This window comes from Capsicum annuum, chromosome 12, assembly GCF_002878395.1.
Source record: "Capsicum annuum cultivar UCD-10X-F1 chromosome 12, UCD10Xv1.1, whole genome shotgun sequence".
Lineage (NCBI taxonomy): Eukaryota > Viridiplantae > Streptophyta > Magnoliopsida > Solanales > Solanaceae > Capsicum > Capsicum annuum.
Genome location: NC_061122.1, coordinates 223,267,797 through 223,286,180, shown reverse-complemented (window position 1 = coordinate 223,286,180; position 18,384 = coordinate 223,267,797). Strand labels below are relative to the sequence as shown.

The 18,384-nt window shown below is 31.0% G+C and overlaps 1 protein-coding gene across 2 annotated transcripts; it reads left to right on the top strand.

The window, feature by feature from the left end:
* Positions 1 to 455: 455 nt before the first annotated feature.
* On the top strand, positions 456 to 8,143 carry LOC107851164 (O-fucosyltransferase 16). 2 transcript variants are annotated; one of them, XM_016696089.2, is made up of 10 exons: positions 456 to 784; positions 894 to 944; positions 1,047 to 1,140; positions 3,362 to 3,438; positions 4,074 to 4,162; positions 4,308 to 4,491; positions 5,677 to 5,858; positions 6,311 to 6,413; positions 6,851 to 7,182; positions 7,268 to 8,143. In XM_016696089.2, the coding sequence occupies exons 1-10, from the start codon at positions 632 to 634 to the stop codon at positions 7,737 to 7,739; spliced, it is 1,737 nt and encodes a 578-aa protein (XP_016551575.1). In that variant the 5' UTR covers positions 456 to 631; the 3' UTR covers positions 7,740 to 8,143. The 2 variants fall into 2 exon arrangements, with proteins under 2 accessions (XP_016551575.1, XP_047257156.1); XM_047401200.1 differs by lacking the exons at positions 456 to 784; positions 894 to 944; positions 1,047 to 1,140 and adding an exon at positions 2,459 to 2,516.
* Positions 8,144 to 18,384: the final 10,241 nt, after the last annotated feature.

The window sequence follows — 18,384 nt, the reverse complement described above, 5'->3', positions numbered from 1 at the left end:
TTACAAAGAAAAAAAAGTATCTTTGTTGAATATTTCAGAAGCTAATTATATATCTCGACATACCCTAAATTGAGATTTTCAGTTATTATATAAAATATCGAAATTTTCTGTAATTAAGCTCCAAATTGTCGAAATTTATGTTGTTTGTCCAAAAAATATAATCATTTAAACACCTCAAAAACTTACGTGTGACTTCAGTATCAGGTGTTTACGAGATAATATGTCAATGAATTGAACTTTTCAGTTATTAGTTTGAGACCAAGTTGTGATGACTGGATTGTGCGCTCTCAAAGTTGGAGCATTTACTTGCAAATTTAATCTAATTTTTATATCAAATTTTTATAACGAGTCCTTCCCCTTTTATTAACATTGCATTTTCAATGCAAATTCAAATTAATCGTTAATTGGGAGTCTTAACATAAGTATCGAGCGTCAAGTGGGACCCACAATGCTATAAAAAGAGAAAAAGAGCAAAACATTTCCCACAATGAAATCCTTGTCGTTATGGCCTATGGGTCCTCTAAACTAAAATCCCCAAAATTCCTCTCTTTAAAACACTAAAACAAATCTGAAATTCCCATAATACCCCTAAACCCTCCACCGCCGTCTTCCTCCGCATCACCGCCGCCGTATGGCTCTCCCACGGCGGCGCCACCACCATCACCACCACCATCACCATCACAACCGTGTACGGTGTCTTCTCCCCGCAATTTTCTCTATTTCCACCGTTCTCCTCTTCTTCTTCTTCCTATCGTTCCTCGCTCCGTCTCCTGAAGATTCCTCGGTGCGCTAATTAGTCATTTTCATAATCGTATTCATTAATCTAATTGGATCAATTGATTGATATATGATAATAATAATAATAACTGTGGATTTAATTTATCATTTTGTAGAGTAACAAAGGCGGAGAAAGTGAGATTAGACTTCCTCAATCTCGTATTCAGGTTAGGATTATTTTAATCTGAATATTATTGAATTGCTTCGTAACTTTGAATTGGATCGAAGGTTTTGCTAAATGTGCGCGCGATGAATTTTTTGAGTTTTAGATCAGTGCTGGAGGAGTTCATAATCGTGAGCTTTGGAGTTATAGAAATTCGAAGTTTTTCTATGGATGCAGTAATGCCAGCAGTAAATTTGCAAGTATGTAGACTTACAAAAAAGAGCTCAGTAGCTAAGCTTATTTTCATCGTGCAGTTTTAGTTTGTTTTTGTAGTATTCGTATTTGGAGAAAAAAGTAATCAGCTTGTTCGAAAAAGAGCTCAATATGTCAGCTTATTTTCATCGTGCAATTTAGGTTGTTTAATAGTATTCATATTTGGAGGAAAGAAAGTAATCAGCTTGTTCCAAAAAAGGCTCAATATCTTAGCTTATTTTCATCGTGCAATTTAGGTTGTTTTATAGTGTTCATATATGGAGAAATATGTAGGATCAACGAATGAAGGAATTATTTATAAAGTTGGATTTGATCGTATAATTTAGGTTGTTTTATAGTATTCGTATTTGGAGAAAAGAAAGTAGTCAGCTTGTTCAAAAAATAGCTCAATATCTCAGCTTATTTCCGTCGTGCAATTTAGGTTGTTTTATAGTATTCATATTTGGAGAATATGTAGGATCAATGATTGAAGGAATTATTTATAAAGTTGAATTTGATCTTATAATTTAGGTTGTTTGATAGTATTCATAGTTGGAGAAATATGTAGGATCAACGGTGGAGGAATTATTTATAAAGTTGAATTTGATTGTATAGTTTAGGTTGTTTGATAGTATTCATATTTAGAGAAATATGTAGGATCAACGAATGAAGGAGTTTTTTATAAAGTTGAATTTGATGGTATAATTTAGGTTGTTTTATAGTATTCGTATTTGGAGGAAAGAAAGTAATCAGCTTGTTCGTAAAATAGCTCACTATGTCAGCTTATTTTCATCGAGCAATTAGGTTGTTTTATAGTATTCATATTTGGAGAAATATGTAGGATCAACGAATGAAGGAGTTATTTATAAAGTTGAATTGGATTGTATAATTTTGGTTATTTTATGGTATTCATATTTGGAAGAAATAAAGTAATCAGCTTGTTCGAAAAAGAGCTCAATATCTCAGCTTATTTTCGTCGTGCAATTTAGGTTGTTTTATAGTATTCATAGTTGGAGAATTATGGAAGAAATAAAGTAATCAGCTTGTTCGAAAAAGAGCTCAATATCTCAGCTTATTTCCGTCGTGCAATTTAGGTTGTTTTATAGTATTCATATTTGGAAAAATACGTAGGATCAACGAATGAAGGAATTATGTATAAAGTTGAATTTGACAGCTTGTTATAGTATGTTTATGTGGCAGCTATGGAGGAAGGAATTATTAATAAAGGTGGATTTGATTGTGCAATGTTAGGTTGTTTTATAGTATTCGTATTTGGAGAAAAAAGTAATCAGCTTGTTGTGGTAAGTTTATAATCATGATCTCTGGAGTTTTAGAAATTAGATGTTTTTCTATGGATGCAGTGATGCCAGCAGTAAATTTGCAAGTGCGTAAACTCGAAAAAAGATCTCAATAACTTTAGCTTATTTTCGTCGTGCAATTTTAGTTTGTTTTTGTAGTGTTCGTATTTTGAGAAAAAAGTGATCAGCTTGTTATAGTATTTTTATGTTGCTGCAACGAAGGAACCTGCAGTTTAGGTTGTTTTATAGTATTCATATTTGGAGAAAAAAGTAATCAGCTTGTTTGAAAAAGAACTTAATCTCAGCTTATTTTGATTGTACAATTTTAGGGTGTTTTTGTAGTATTCGTATTAAGAAAAAAAAAAATTAATTTAGCTTGTTATAGTATGTTTATGTAGCAGCAACAATTGAAGGAATTATTAATAAAGTTGAATTTGATTGTGCAATTTAGGTTTTACTATAATAGTCGTAATTGGAGAAAAAAGTAATCAACTTGTTCGAAAAAGAGCTCAGTAGCTCAGCTTGTTTTCGTCGTGCAATTTTAGGTTGTTTTTATAGTATTCGTATTTTTTTTTTTAAAAAAAAGATATTTAGCTTATGGTATGTTTATGTAGCAGAAACGAATGAAGGAATTGTTAATAAAGCTGAATTTGATCAGGCAGTTTAGGTTGTTTTATAGTATTCGTATGTGAAGAAAAAAGTAATCAGATTGTTATAGTATGTTTATGTAGCAGCAATGAATAAAGGAATTATTGATAAAGTTGAATTCGATCATGAAATTAAGGTTGTTTTATAGTATTCGTATTTGGAAAAAGGAGTAATCAGCTTGTTATAGTATGTTTGTGTAGCAGCAAGGAATGAAGGAATTATTAATAAAGTTGAATTTGATCGTCGAAATCTGATTGCGTATTTGTACTGTTTCAAATTGCAGAGGCCAAAGCTATCACACATCCAAATCGGTACTTGTTGATTGTAACCAGTGGAGGTCTTAACCAACAGAGAACTGGGGTAAGAAAATATTTCCAGATTGGTTTTTAGAATTGAATTTGATTTCTGTTTTAATTTGTTGACTAAGAAGAACTGATATTCTGATCAGGAAACTTTTTTTTTCTTACGCAAATAGACAAATAAGGTGGTTGATTCAGTGATCGGCATATTTTATAGGGTATTTCACATGAACTTGTCTTTTGCTGATGGATAGAGAAATAATGATTAACAAATCTCCACTACAAACTTCATATCCAGTGGTAGCAAATATGTTTTCCATAATCATGCTCTGGGATTTGATAAGCGAGTTAGTTATTTGCACTTTAAGTTAAAAATGGCAACAGAAGATATACTTATGAATTACCAGATCATGATAACTATAGATTGTTAAATACTGACTACAAGAATTATTTGTATTCGTGCCTGATGATTCTAAATTTCAAGACGCTTATAAATTGAGCAATCAGCCCCTATATATGTGACATGATCCTGATAATTCCGTTTGTGCTTTTTCTTATATACGGTCCTTTGAGTTGGCAATCCTTTCTGTTACACCTGTGTACTTTAGCTTTCTGCTGGAACCATACTACAAGGACTACGTGGAAGTGTGTAACCTTCAATACTTAACAGTGTAAGCTGGCCCATCTTTATGGCAGATAACTGATGCTGTTGTTGCTGCTCGCATTTTAAATGCTACTCTTGTTGTTCCAAAGTTGGACAAGACGTCTTTCTGGAAAGATTCTAGGTGAGTAGTATCAGAAGAATGATTTAGTATTTTCTTGCATATTGGTTTCTCCAACCATCACTGAACTTGTTGTATAGGTACATTTTAAAATGCTAATGATCCTGCATGTAACTTTGAAAGTTAATGCTCTCCTTTTCTCTTGCAGTGACTTCTCTGATATATTTGATGTTGATTGGTTTATAAAACATCTAACGCCAGATGTTACAATTATAGAAGACCTTCCACTTAGAAGACGGCAGATATGGACGCCACATAGAATGCGTGTTCCTAGAAAGTGCAATGAAAGATGCTATATAAATCGTGTATTGCCTGTACTCATGAAAAAACATGTGAGTATTCAAGACACTTATATCTCTTAGTAATTTGTGGATGAATAGAATCATATCTGAGAAGCACACTTTTGTTAATTATTTACTGCACTTTTGAGTTATTGCCTGTTACTTGTTTGGAGTATTTACAGTCAATCGCAGGAGTCTGGCTATGAAGCCTATAAGATCCCCGAAAATCTTGACATCCCTTTCACTTCTTGTAACTGAACTTCTTAACCTTAATAGATTAAGGAGTTTAGGCACTAAATACTTGTGTACTGCCTGAAACTTCTTGCCAACTTCATTTTTTTTGGGGGGGTAACAGAATGTTGTATTCCTCAGCATTAAGGACATGCTGGAGACCTCCAAAAGAACTTGTTACTATCAGCTAGATTACTAAAGAACCTAAAAGATCGACTGCTGTTCAGCTTCTTTTATATAATGTTCTTTACACCAAAAATAAAAAGTTGCAATACAGTTCTGTTTGACTTACTGGATGGAGTTGATTCTGTTTTCAAAACATATTCCAGTCCTTTCAAAACAGCTTCTGCTCCAAATTTAAATTTTATTGATACTTTGTGGAAGTGGTCACTGATTCAAATGGAAGCAAATTGGTAGAAGTTTTTGAAGAATCATGAATTAGCTTGGTTATGAGTAGTAACACCTCATTTTTTCTCAATGTTTAAAGGATGGATATCTTTTATAAGATAATGCTATTTTATTAAGGCTGTTACCAAGAAGATAAAAAATACAGACTTAAGAGAAGAATTGTTATGTTGTGTTATGTCCGACTTCAATACTTTGTACAGCTGGTAACTTGTTAGGATGTTCAGAAGGATTATTACCCTTTGGATACATGACACGTGCTTTCCGTCAGAAAACATCTTTTAAGTATCCTTGTTATAACTCCTTTTGGTTGGAGGTTGAGGAGGTTATTGTTGCTAATTCACTCAAATTTATCAATCTTAAATGTTTGAAACTTGTTTTTCAAAAGAACTAGGCCCCGAGGCTTCACCTACTCTAATATGTTTATTTTGGGTCTTACCCAAGGAAATACAATTGCCAGTACAGTAAGTGGAAAGAACTGAGTATTTAGCTTATTCCTGGTTTCAGGGACATGGGATTATTCCTTTCTGTATGCTGTCTATTAGTGTTGTTTATTATTGACATCTCAGACCTGTATCAACAGTCTGCTTCTTGTGACAGGCTATACAGATCACCAAGTTTGACTATCGACTTGCAAATAAGCTGGATACAGATTTGCAAAAGCTTAGATGCAGAGTCAATTATCATGCCCTGAAGTTTGCTGACCATATACTCAAAATGGGTGAGAAATTGGTCCAGCGAATGAGGTCGAGCAGCAAGCATTATATTGCCCTTCACCTAAGGTTAGTCATAAGATCTGACTTGATCTTATGATTTCTGTTTCTTACTTTGTTTCTCTGTCTTTTCCTTTTGTCCTCCTACATTTCCTTATGGCTGCCACTAGTTACGTCCTTCAAGTGCAGAACCAATGTAACGTCCTGGGCATTTTTTTACTGTGTTTAGTGCATGTTTTCGTTCAGTAAGCTATATATAGTTTGTCTGGAGTCAGTGTTCATGGATGCTCCTATTCTGAAATGAAATGTTATTTCTGGTTTGTAACATATGATTTGTAGTAAAAGTTTGGTCCTTGAACAATTTGTCTATCACATATGAGATGACTGGCTCCGAATTCCTATTATCTGATTGATGTATTCTCTTTTTGCACTGACATATTCACTTTGGATGGGGGGCAATGCTTTGCTGCAGGTTGGGAATTCTTGAGAAGAAAAGTTCGCTTACAATGTATTGTTTACAGGTTTGAACCTGATATGCTTGCATTCTCTGGATGCTATTACGGTGGAGGGGACAAGGAGAGGACAGAACTGGGAAAGATACGCCGGAGGTGGAAAACTTTACATGTAAGATCCCGAAAGTTTTCCAGATTTTGGACATTTCCTCATAATGGATCATCACGAGAATGTAGTCAAAAGATTTGATTGGTTGTTCCTCTTATGCATTTTTTTCTGGATTTATATCTCACTTCTGTTCAGATTTTTAATTATGTACGACGCAAAGTAAAAGGTCTATCAAAATCAGAATAAGAATGACACTGGATAATCTGGGAAATAAACTGGATTATCTGTCATCCTTGGGAAGCCTAGATCTCTCTATATATATCTGTGTGCGCGTGCGTGCGTTGTAGGTGAGTGAATACACACACCGAGAGACAGAGAGAGAAGCTCTTATGATGATTTTCTTAGGTTAATGGAGGCAATTTCCCTTTCTTCCACACCATATGATAGGATAGTCCCAAGAACTGAATATGTATTTAAACTCTTACTTTAAACATTTGCAGAATGGCAACCCGGAAAAGGCAAGGAGGCAAGGAAGGTGCCCTCTTACTCCTGAAGAAGTTGGTTTGATGCTAAGAGCGCTTGGATATGGAAAAGATGTTCATATTTACGTAGCATCTGGTGAAGTGTATGGAGGTGAAGAAACATTGGCTCCGTTAAAGGCCCTCTTTCCAAATTTTTACTCCAAGGATACTATTGCCAGCAAGGAAGAGTTAGAACCATTTTCTTCATTTTCTTCTAGAATGGCTGCTCTTGACTTTATAGTTTGTGATGAAAGTGATGTGTTTGTCACTAATAACAATGGAAACATGGCAAAAATTTTAGCAGGACGAAGGTACGCTGCTTCCTTTTCAGGCCTTTCGAACTGTTCTGCAAATTTTATTTAGATTCTTGCTAATATATCTGTTCTTTTGATGTAGGAGATATTTTGGTCATAAACCTACCATTCGCCCAAATGCTAAGAAACTAAACCATGTGTTCTTAAATAGAAATAACATGACAATAGGGGAATTTTCTTCTAGAGTTCATATATTTCAAAGAGGATTCATGGGGAAGCCTAAGGAAGTGAGGCCAGGGAGGGGTGAGTTTCACGAAAATCCATCAACATGTATTTGCGAGGATTCTGAGGCTGAAAAGAAAATAGACTGGGGTCGTCGAAAAATTGGTAAAGGCAGTGTAACCAAGAAGAAAGACGGTGATGATATGAAGAATGATACTGAGACAGTTCATGATGAAAATATAGACTATGAGCCAGAAATGACTGATCCTGAGGATGAAGATGATGAGGATAGCCCTCCCGGCAAAGTTGAAGTTTTGTCCAATGGAACAAGTATCGACTATGACACTTTCATGTCTGAGGATACTGAGTTGGACGAGTTGCTTTCAGATTGAGGAAAGATCAAAGATTGGCTTTCGAGAGGTTTTGCCTGTATATAAGCCAGCCACCTTCCAAGAAAGAGCTCTTCGGCCGTCTTGTTCAATTTTGAATGCCTTTTTGGTCTGAACTGATTTTCTGGCCGACGCCTTGATGACACAGTAACGCGGATCGACTTCTCCTTAAGATATTCTGTTAAGAGTTATTGGAATGAGCATAAAGTTATAGTAGCTTTGGAGGCCTCAGATCCACAATGCTTGATCCCGTGAAGTATAGCTTCTAAGATGGAGCTCCCCGAGAGAGATTTTTTATTTTTTAACCGGTATAGCGTTCAAACATTTTGTATACAGAGACGAGGAAAAAAACAAGGAACAATTCCAATTCTAAAAGGAATTAAATGTAATGTGACATTTTTTATTAAGAGTCCTATGCAGTTTTTTTAGGTTTAAAACTATCGATGGAAAGGAAAAAAAAATTTAAGAACCAAATTTATAGTAAAATTATAGGCATGGAAAAAAGGATTCCTACGCAAATTTTTTAAGGAATATTTTTGGAACCAATATATATATATTTAAAAAAACATATGCATGGAAAGGAAAAATATATCTTATTTAGGTAAGAAATTATAATATTTGACAATTTTAAATCAATTAGAATTTTACTTTATATAAAACAAAAAAATTGTCTATACTTCTACTAAATTAGTTATTTGATCAAATTTTACTAGAAAAATAAGTGTAATTCTTCTACTTCTATATTTCTTCTTATTCTTCTTATTTTTGTTTTGAGTTTGATTGATGATTAATTAAAGTTTTCTTCTTTGATTCTTTAGGATTTTCTAGCCTTCTTCGTTATATGAATTCTCTTTTAAATTTTTGTTTATATGCAATTATTTTTGTTGTAAATAAATTATGAGATTTAGCATACCATCATTATGTTTATTAATAGATTTTAATGGTTATCCTTTTTTTGGTGCAAGCTCTAATAATTACCGCCACATTCAAAATATGATCAAACAACCTTTTCAGAGGTAATATTAACTTTCATTCGAAAAGTAATTTGAACTTTTTTCCATTCATTAAAACACCCCGTAATAGACAAAATCATATTTTCACTTTTATTTTTTAAATAATTACCATTAAATTATTATATATTTAGAATACATAAAATAAAATAAGGAACAATTTCGATTCTAAAAGGAATTAAATGTAATGTGAAATTCTTTATTAAGAGTTCTATGCAATATTTTAGTGAAAGAACTATTGATGGAAAGGGAAAAAAAAAAATTAAGAACCAAAATTTATAGTTAAAAAATACGCATGGAAAAAAAAAGATTAAGAAAAATATATATCTTATTTAGGTAAGAAATCATAATATTTGACAATTCTAAATCAATTACAATTTTACTTTATATAAAATACAAAAGTATCTATAATTCTATTTAAATAGTTATTTGATCATATTTTACTAGAAAAATAAGTGTAATTTTTCTACCTCAACATTTCTTCTTATTTTTGTTTTGATTTTGATTAATGATTAATTAAAGTTTTCTTCTTGGATTCTTTAGAATTTTTTAGCCTAAAGAAAACATATAAAGTTGAACCAAAAAATCAAACCATACACATTTTGAAAAGAAAAGTGAAAAAAGAGATAAAAATATGTGAGTTTATATTTGAAATGCATATTATTTTAATATTAAAAATAATTTATAAAATAAAAATAAAAATTTATCATATTTAGATATTTCTTTAAAGAAAAGATTTTGGACATCTAAATCAATTAAAATTTTACCTTATATATCAAAAAGAATTTCTACAATTCTATTTAAATAATTTTTTGATTAAATTTAACACAGAAAATCCATCACTTCTTCTACTATAAAATTAGACAAGACAGTTGCCGCCAAATAAAGTAAATGTTTATCTTACCTAAAAACTAACATTTATATTACGAGAATGGTGATTCTCTTTTTTGTTGCCAAAAATTTTACTTTTTTCAAAGATATTTCATAGTTTTTATGCATTTTTTTAAGGTAATAGGATATATATTGGGTTAAACGGACTAGAGCACTTCGAGCTCCATTGGTTTTGAATTCTTTATTCTTTTGTTTTTTAATTTTCTATTTGAACTACATATAAATTTACCTTGAATTCTTTTTTGTTTTGAATTTCGAATGCAAAGACTTCTATGATAACAGTTAGGGGGTGCTCATCGGTTGGTTCATAGTTTGATTTTATGTATTGTCAGTTCAATTTGTTAGTTTTTGATTTCTAAACATGCTAAATCAATAACCAAATCAATAAGGTATTTCTTATTGATTTGGTCATTAACAGTTCGATTTTTGAGTTAACTGATAAAAAATGCCCATTTATATACACGATATGAAAATGTTCATATAGCTAAAGACTTTGCTATTGATTTATACGAAAGTAATTTGGTATTATGTTTATGTAATATAATTTTTTACTATTTTAATTTCTATTTCATAGCTTTATTATCAATTAACATGACACACGTGCAAAACACGTACACTTGACTAGTATATATAGAAAAGCAAAACTAAAACAAGACAAGATGCCAAGTGGCAACATATAAAAATAGACATGTGGCAGTTTTTAGGACATAAATTAATGTAATTGTAATAAAAGTTTTAAATTAAAGGATATTAAATATTTGAATTTGAAAATACATTATCCTATTATTTTTTTAATACAAAAGGATCTTTCATTAGCTTCAAAATAGAAATTCATTGTTGAAGAATTCTAAACAAACTTTTACTCTTTCATAAACTTATCTCTTTTAAAATTTAAATATAAAAAAACATATCTGAATATAATTTATTTAAATAGTAAATAAAATATAATAATATAAAGATATTTATAATAATAATAAAAGTAGTAGTAGTAGTGGTACATAGTATAGTAGTAGTAATAATAATAATAATAATTTTTAAAAATTAAATATATAATAATAGTAGCAGCAGCAACATTAATACACGATATATTATTAAATTATAACTTTTGAATAAAATTTTTAAATTGAAAGATTAAGTATTTATTTTTGAAATACATTATCCTTTCTTTTAAGAAAAAATCATTATTTTAAAAGTAGAAATCCATATTAAAAGAGTTCTAATAGATATTTACTATTTTAGACTTATCTCTTTTAAAGTTTAAATGCTACATCAAATATATTTAAATACATAAAATTTAATATTTAATAAAATTAGCAATAACCATTAAGATTTTTAGCCCACTCTAATTTTAATTATATGATTATAATTGAATAGAAAAAGGAAACTTCTAAATATTTGAAAATTAGAAATCACCATAATCAATTTGAAATATTATTGAAATTTGAAATTTGAAATTAGGATTCAAATCATTTCATAATAAACTATTAGGATTCAAATCATTTCTTAATAAACTATAAACAAATAATAGTAAAAGTTATAAGAGTAGTACATGCATGGTGTTGGTAGAGATAGTAAAATAATAATAATAATAATAATAATAATAATAATAATAATAATTAAAGAAAAAATTAGCATTGGCGATAGAGTAGTAATAATAGTGCCACCAGTAACAATATCATCATTATTAATCCCTTAAACCCCCACCCTAGTCCCACAATTAAAAATTAGTAATTTAAAATTTGAATTGAAAATGAATTGTTTTATGCCTACTAGGTTACTTTTTTTTTTTTATATAGCATATTCTCCTTATTAGCAACTAACAGTTTTTGCTTCTTTTTTCCTTTATTTTTGTATTTATATTTATCCAAATCATCAATATCCTAATTAATATACTGATCTTTTTATGAAATTTGTATTCAAATAAATGTTGAATTGGAATAGATTTCTAACTTCTTCACATCTCTATATATACTCCTATAATGTCATATAATATTAAGCTTTCTTCTTCTTCTTTGTTATGATCGTTTGTTTTATTTATAAATTTATTTATTGCATTCTTCATATTTTTTATTTTTTAGAAATTTAACATTTTTATTTTTTATATGCAGATGACTGATGGAGCTACAACATATTAATTTATTCTCACTCTATCCAAACTTGAATACAAGTAAGTAACATTTTTCTATTCGTTTGATTTCTGATAAAAACAAATTCATTTACGTAAATGAAAAATAAAATCACCTTTAGTTGAGAAGTTAAGTTGACACTTTTTAAATGCTAACTTTTGTTATTACTTTTATATAATTTATTTTTAGAAAATGAATGCTCATGTTAATTTATGTGTTTTTATTTTTTTGTGTTGAATTAACTATTTAATATGATATTACGAGATCTTATAGTAAATTTAAAACTTAAATATTATGGGTTCAAGTTTGAAATTCCACACCAACAATTCAACCTATTAGGTTTGGATTTATTATTTTCAAATATTCAGTAAATTGTTTAACATATGTACACAATTTAAGTAAATGTCATGTAATTATTCTCTAATTATTTCTAAAAAAAGGTATATCGTTGATGAATTTGTTTCATCTAAATATGCAAATTATATTTAATCAATTTTATAAATTAGATAAAATTTAAGTTGTGATAGCTTACTTATTTTATTAGAATTTGAGATGGGAATGTTTTGATCGTAAGAAAAAAGGTAATCTTATAGATAACATTACATATTAATTAAAATATTTAATCGATAAAGTCAAAAAAAAAAATCGTGACAACTAAAACACAAGAACCAACTCAAATGTTTATAATGATAGGTTCTCATGTTGGTAATGCTTTGATTAAAAAAATAAAATGTTAAATCACCAAAATTTTTTAATATTGTAGCTTATAATATAATTAAATATTATGTGCACAGTTACACATTAAAATTGTTTTTTGTATAATAAATTTGTGATTTAAGTTTTCAAGTAAAATTAATATACAAGAATATTACATGCATTATGGAAATCCTTTTGGTTCTTAGGATTGGTTAATAATTTCTTTTAATCTGAGTAAAAAGAAAAATAAAATAGGATATGAGATAAAATTATAGTTTGATCGATGTGAAAGTATTTAACTTGAATTTTAAATTATAACCAGATTAGATTATTTTAGAGTCTTCTTTTAATCTGTATTCTGTCTATTTTGACATAACAAAGCTTATTTATTTTTTAATTTTCATATAATGAAGTAATTAGATAGTATTCGTATTACTTTTTATAAATTTTAAATAAAAACATGAACACAAAAGAATAAAAATTAATATTATTATTGACAATTTGAAATTCTAAGTTGTCAACAATATAATAAAAAAAAATATAAAACATAAACCTTTTGTAGTTACATAATTATTTTTACTCATATAGATTTGATTAGGGATGAGAGAGTGATGGGTGAGGTGGAAGTGAGGGAGGTACTTTTTCAGATTTTGCTCTTTTTTTTTCTGGCTTCGAGGGTATAATTTTTTTTTTTTTTTTTTTTTTTTTTTTAAATTGAGGGTGGGGGTTATGATGTGGAGATGGAATTGGAGGTAAGGGTGGAAGGAATGGGGATGGAATTGGAGGTAGGGGTGGAAGGTGTTGAGATGGAGATGAGGGTGAGAAATTATGAGTGGGTAGGGGTATGTGTGTGAAAAGAAAAGAATGAAATCTGAAAAAGTTGCAGTAGTTGTAGTACATAGTTATAGTGATATAAGGAAAAAGAGCGAATTACATAATCTGAAAATATTATCATTAATAATAATAATAATGATAATAATTAAAAAACAAATTGTAGTAGTTGTAGTACATAATTATAGTGATACAAGGAAAAAGTAAAAAAACATGGTAATTATTTTTTTTTTTTGTAAAATATGCGGATTAATCATTTTGATTTCAAATATATATATTATAAGATAAGTATGTATCGTATTTGAAAAAAAAATATGGATAAGGAAGAACAATAAATTGATCCCCTTTTAACAAATAGATATTATATTTGATTTGAATTTGAATTAAGATGAAATTTACATTGGAATGGAGTTCTACTTTCTTAATATATATCTATATAATCAGTAGTAGTAATAGAAGCATTAGTCAGTAGTAGTACGTAGTATATAGAAGTAGGATTAATAGTATCTTTGAAATATAATCACCTAAATTAATATGATATTTGAATTTCAAATTTAAATGAAATTTGAGTTGGAGTAGAGTTATAACTTCCTAATTTTTATATGTATATACTTGTGCAATCTATATAACACTAAACTTTCTTCTATCTCTATTTTCTTTACTAATCGTTAGCTTTGTTTTACAGATGAAAAAGGGTCAAAAATACCCCTAAAGTATTTGAAATGGATAAAAAATATCACTCGTTAATTTTTTTGACTTAAAAATACACTCTCCGTTAAATATTTGATTCAAAAATGTCCCTCCCTTTAACAGAAGTCCACCAAAGACGCCACCTACATAAAAAAAAAAAAAAGGTCAATTGAACATTCCACAACAACGTCCACGTGTATAATTTCTTTTAAAATTCATCAAATAATGAACCCGACCCGACTCAATAACCAAAACATCCGATCCTTTAAACAAATGGAAAACATATATCGATTTTCTTGTGTGTAGAGCCAAACTCCATTGATGTTTGTTGTATGACCATTAACCAGATCATATAATCTCTAAAATAGAACAATTATCCACATGAAGATAACAGTAATTTATATAAGAAAGATAATCTTACCCTCTAGAGTGCAACAAAATAGAATTAGAAGGTGCTAGCCAAGCAACAGAATAGATCAATTCAATGAAAAACTGACAATATCATTAAAAGATTGAAAAGACAATCTGGATTGTTTGCCAAATTGATACACCTTACAAGTATTATTTTAAAAAGAATTGCAGGAAATAATCCTTTTATTCACCATTATCAGTAAGAAAATTTGGCTTAGGGTTCCCTAAATGGTTGTGCAGATGTAACAAGAGGCATTGCTGGATAATGCAAAAGGAGATGAGTTTGGTCTTGACAAAGAACGATTAAGTGAAAGAGAAAGACTCGATTCGTTTACCCTTTGTCATTTCACTTCGGGTCGGGTCTTTTTTAATTATGGGTCGGATCGGATAATAAATTAAATTGTGTAATTAAAAATAAAATTTTATACATGGATGGTGACGTGGTGTCCTTGGTGGACTTCTGTTAGAGGGAGGGGTATTTTTGAGCCAAATATTTAACGGAGGGGTATTTTTAAGTCAAAAAAACTAACAAGGGGTGTTTTTGATCCATTTTAGATAATTCAGAGGTATTTTTGACCCTTTTTCGTTTTATAAATTTATTTGTTGCAATCTTCATATTATTCATTTTCATGAAATATTTTTGATTTAAAATCTTTATTTTTATATGTAGAAAAGTGATGGTCAAATACTCTCAGATAGGAGTATGGCAAACTGATCCAGCAAAAATTGCAGACTTATTTGTTGACTACTATAAGACATTATTTGGAGAAAATTCAGAAGTAAGAACTCCAGCTTTGCATGCTATTATCAACCAGGGGAGATTACTCACTGAGGAGCATCAAAGACACTTGTTAGTGCAATTTGAGCCAAAGGAGGTTAAGGAAGCTATGTTTCAAATTCGTAGTATAAAGAGTCCTTGTCCTGATGGATTTGGTAGTGAATTCTATAAAGCTGCTTGGCCAATAGTTGGGTCTGATGTGACTGAGGCAGTTTTGGAATTCTTCTCCAATGGGAAGCTCCTAAAGCAGATTAACACAACTAGTATTGCACTTATTCCTAAAGTGGATAGACCTGAATTTGCTAGCCAATTCAAGCCTATATCATGTTGCAATGTGCTATACAAGTGTATCTCGAAACTCATACGTAAGAGACTGAAAAATGTAGTAAATCATTTGGTGGCAGATAATCAGTTGGCATTCGTAAAAGGAAGATCAATGATGCATAATGTATTGATATGTCATGATATATTGAGACGCTACAACAGGAAAAATGTGTCACCAAGGTGTCTTATGAAAATCGACCTCAAGAAAGCATATGATATGGTGAATTGGGAGTTTTTGGAGGAAGTACTACTTGGGTTCAAATTCCCGCTGCAGTTTGTAAAATGGATTATGATCTGTGTTTCAACAACAAAATTTTCAGTGAAGGTTAATGGTGAAAATCATGGATTCTTCGCGGGAAGGAAGGGACTTAGGCAAGGAGATCCCACGTCCCCCTTGTAATGGAGTACTTATCAAGAACACTTCAAACAATGATCTTACTACCTGATTTCAGATTCCACCCAATGTGCAAAGAATTGGGATTAACTCATATGATCTTTGCGGATGATCTGATGATATTCTGTAAAGGGAATGTTGAATCTGTAAGTAGAGTTATGGAGGCACTTGCTCACTTTGGACTTCCAATTAGATACCTTGGACTTCCTCTTTCTTCCAAGAAATGGAACAAGTTAGACTGTCATGTATTGGTAGAGAAGATCACACAGAGAATTACAGTCATACTCCAAAAATTTATCTTATGCAGGGAAGTTGCAGGTGATAAATGCAGTTTTATTCTCAATTCATAGCTTTTGGGGAGCTGTTTTTATTCTCCCCCAAAGTGTTCTTAAGGAAGTGGACAAAAGATGTAGAGAGTACTGGTGGGGAAGTACAGATGAAGAGAGGAAGGTGGCACTGGTTTCCTGGGAAAGACTATGTTACCCCAAGAAACAGGGTGGGCTGAATATTAAAGGTAGCAGGGCTTGGAATATAGCATCTATAGGTCAGTTAGTTTGGCAGATCTCAATGCATAAAGAGTCACTCTGGGTGAGGTGGATTCATGGCGTAATTTTTTGGGCTCACAAGACTCCCCCGACAACAGTTGGTACCGGAGAAAGCTAAATGTTGTCAAAAGCCAGATGGTATGTGCAAGGAAGATATAAGCTGACACAGGATGGGAACTATTCTATTACCAGGAATTATTTGCAAATTATAGGGAAAAAAGAGAGAATGAGAAGTGCAGAATTAATTTGGTCATCAGTAGCATTACCACGACATAGATTCATTACTTGGTTGGCAGTTCAAGGACGATTGTTGACTCAGGAAAGAAAAATTAGACTAAACATTCAAGTAGATAACCCTGAGTGTTGTCTCAGTGCGGCACAAGTGTTGGAGACTAGGATCCACTTGTTTGAAGAATGTTCATGGATAAAGGAAGTATGGCAGACCATAAATCCGTGGACTGGAGTGGCAGTGCAACATAAAGGAATTACACAGGTTATTAGTACAATCCAAAGGAAATATTGGAAGAAGTTTAAGAAAGAGATGCTGTTTTGTGGAAATTTTGACCTTTTGAAGAGTCGCCACTTAATTTTGAAAAAGGAATTCAGAAACCTTTATAAGATACTTTAAACGATCCAAAATATAAAAATCGCTTAAGTTTCAAAGATTCCGAGTAAGCGGTTCCTATTAACGTTTTAGGAAGGTGTTAGGCACCTAAAACATCCGCTAACTTGCGGTTATCCGGACTGTTTAAAAATATCTTTTGATTAACTTCTAAAAAAAGATTAATTTGTTGAAAAGTGATTTTAAGAATATTTTGATGTTTATGCAAAACCAGGTTTTTAGCGACTTAGGCAAGAATTTAACTAGGTTCACAAAAATATAAATCAAACAAACATAAAGAAGAGGGGGAAGGGGAGAAGGCAAAAGGATTTCGGCCCTTGGGCCCAAATTGGTAAACCATATCCTAATCTAAATATTGGGCTTTCGGCCCACAACCTATCCTAAACTATTTTCCTCGAACCTTTGGCTCAAGTTTTCCTTCACCTGTATTAAGTTTACAACTTTGGCTTCGAGGCCCGAATGAATAAATAAATAAGTAACTAAATGAGTAAAAATAAACAAAGCAATAATAAACAGATGAGACTTTTTATGTCTCTTAGCTACTTCAATAATGGGTTTTGACCCATTTTCTCCTTTCGTCTTTTTGCCTCGGCACACCTCATGACTGACTTTATGGATTCAAACTAACTCGAGAAGAATGGGCCTCAATGGCTCATTATAAAGGGCAAAAGGGAAAGAGTCCATTTAGACTCCAACACGGATTCACATGCAAATGAAGAAAGAAAGAGAATTAAAACATATATCTGAAATTGATACAAGAATTACAAGGACAACACGAAACACACTTCAGAATCAGTCCATAAGATCAAAGATCCGAGGACCCTTTTGAAGACCACACTCGGATTCAACAAACAACAATAAGAACACAATGTATTGATGTGTTTATCACCTAAAAACAGCTAACAACAAACTATGTTAACAACAACAAGATGAAGAACAACAACAATGGAACAAGAACAACAAGTCACGAATTTGAATTACAAGAACACAAACAAACGATTACAACATAAACAAACTGGATTGATAGTTAGACCTTGGTTGGTACAATCTTAAGAATCAAGAATATGGTAATCTTTGACCCTTAACAATACACACAACGGTTAACCTAACTTCTACGTTGACACAAGAGGAACTTTACCTCCTCTAAACACCAACGTCTCAAGCCAACATTGCAACACAAGTGATATCCACACTTGTTGCCCTTATTTCGGTGTGGTAGATATTCCAAGCCCTACAACTAAAGGTGTTTCATGTTTCAAGTCTTACATCAATGAATAACTAATTAGAAAAGGACCTAAAATGTTCTATTTATATTTTATTACAAAACAAG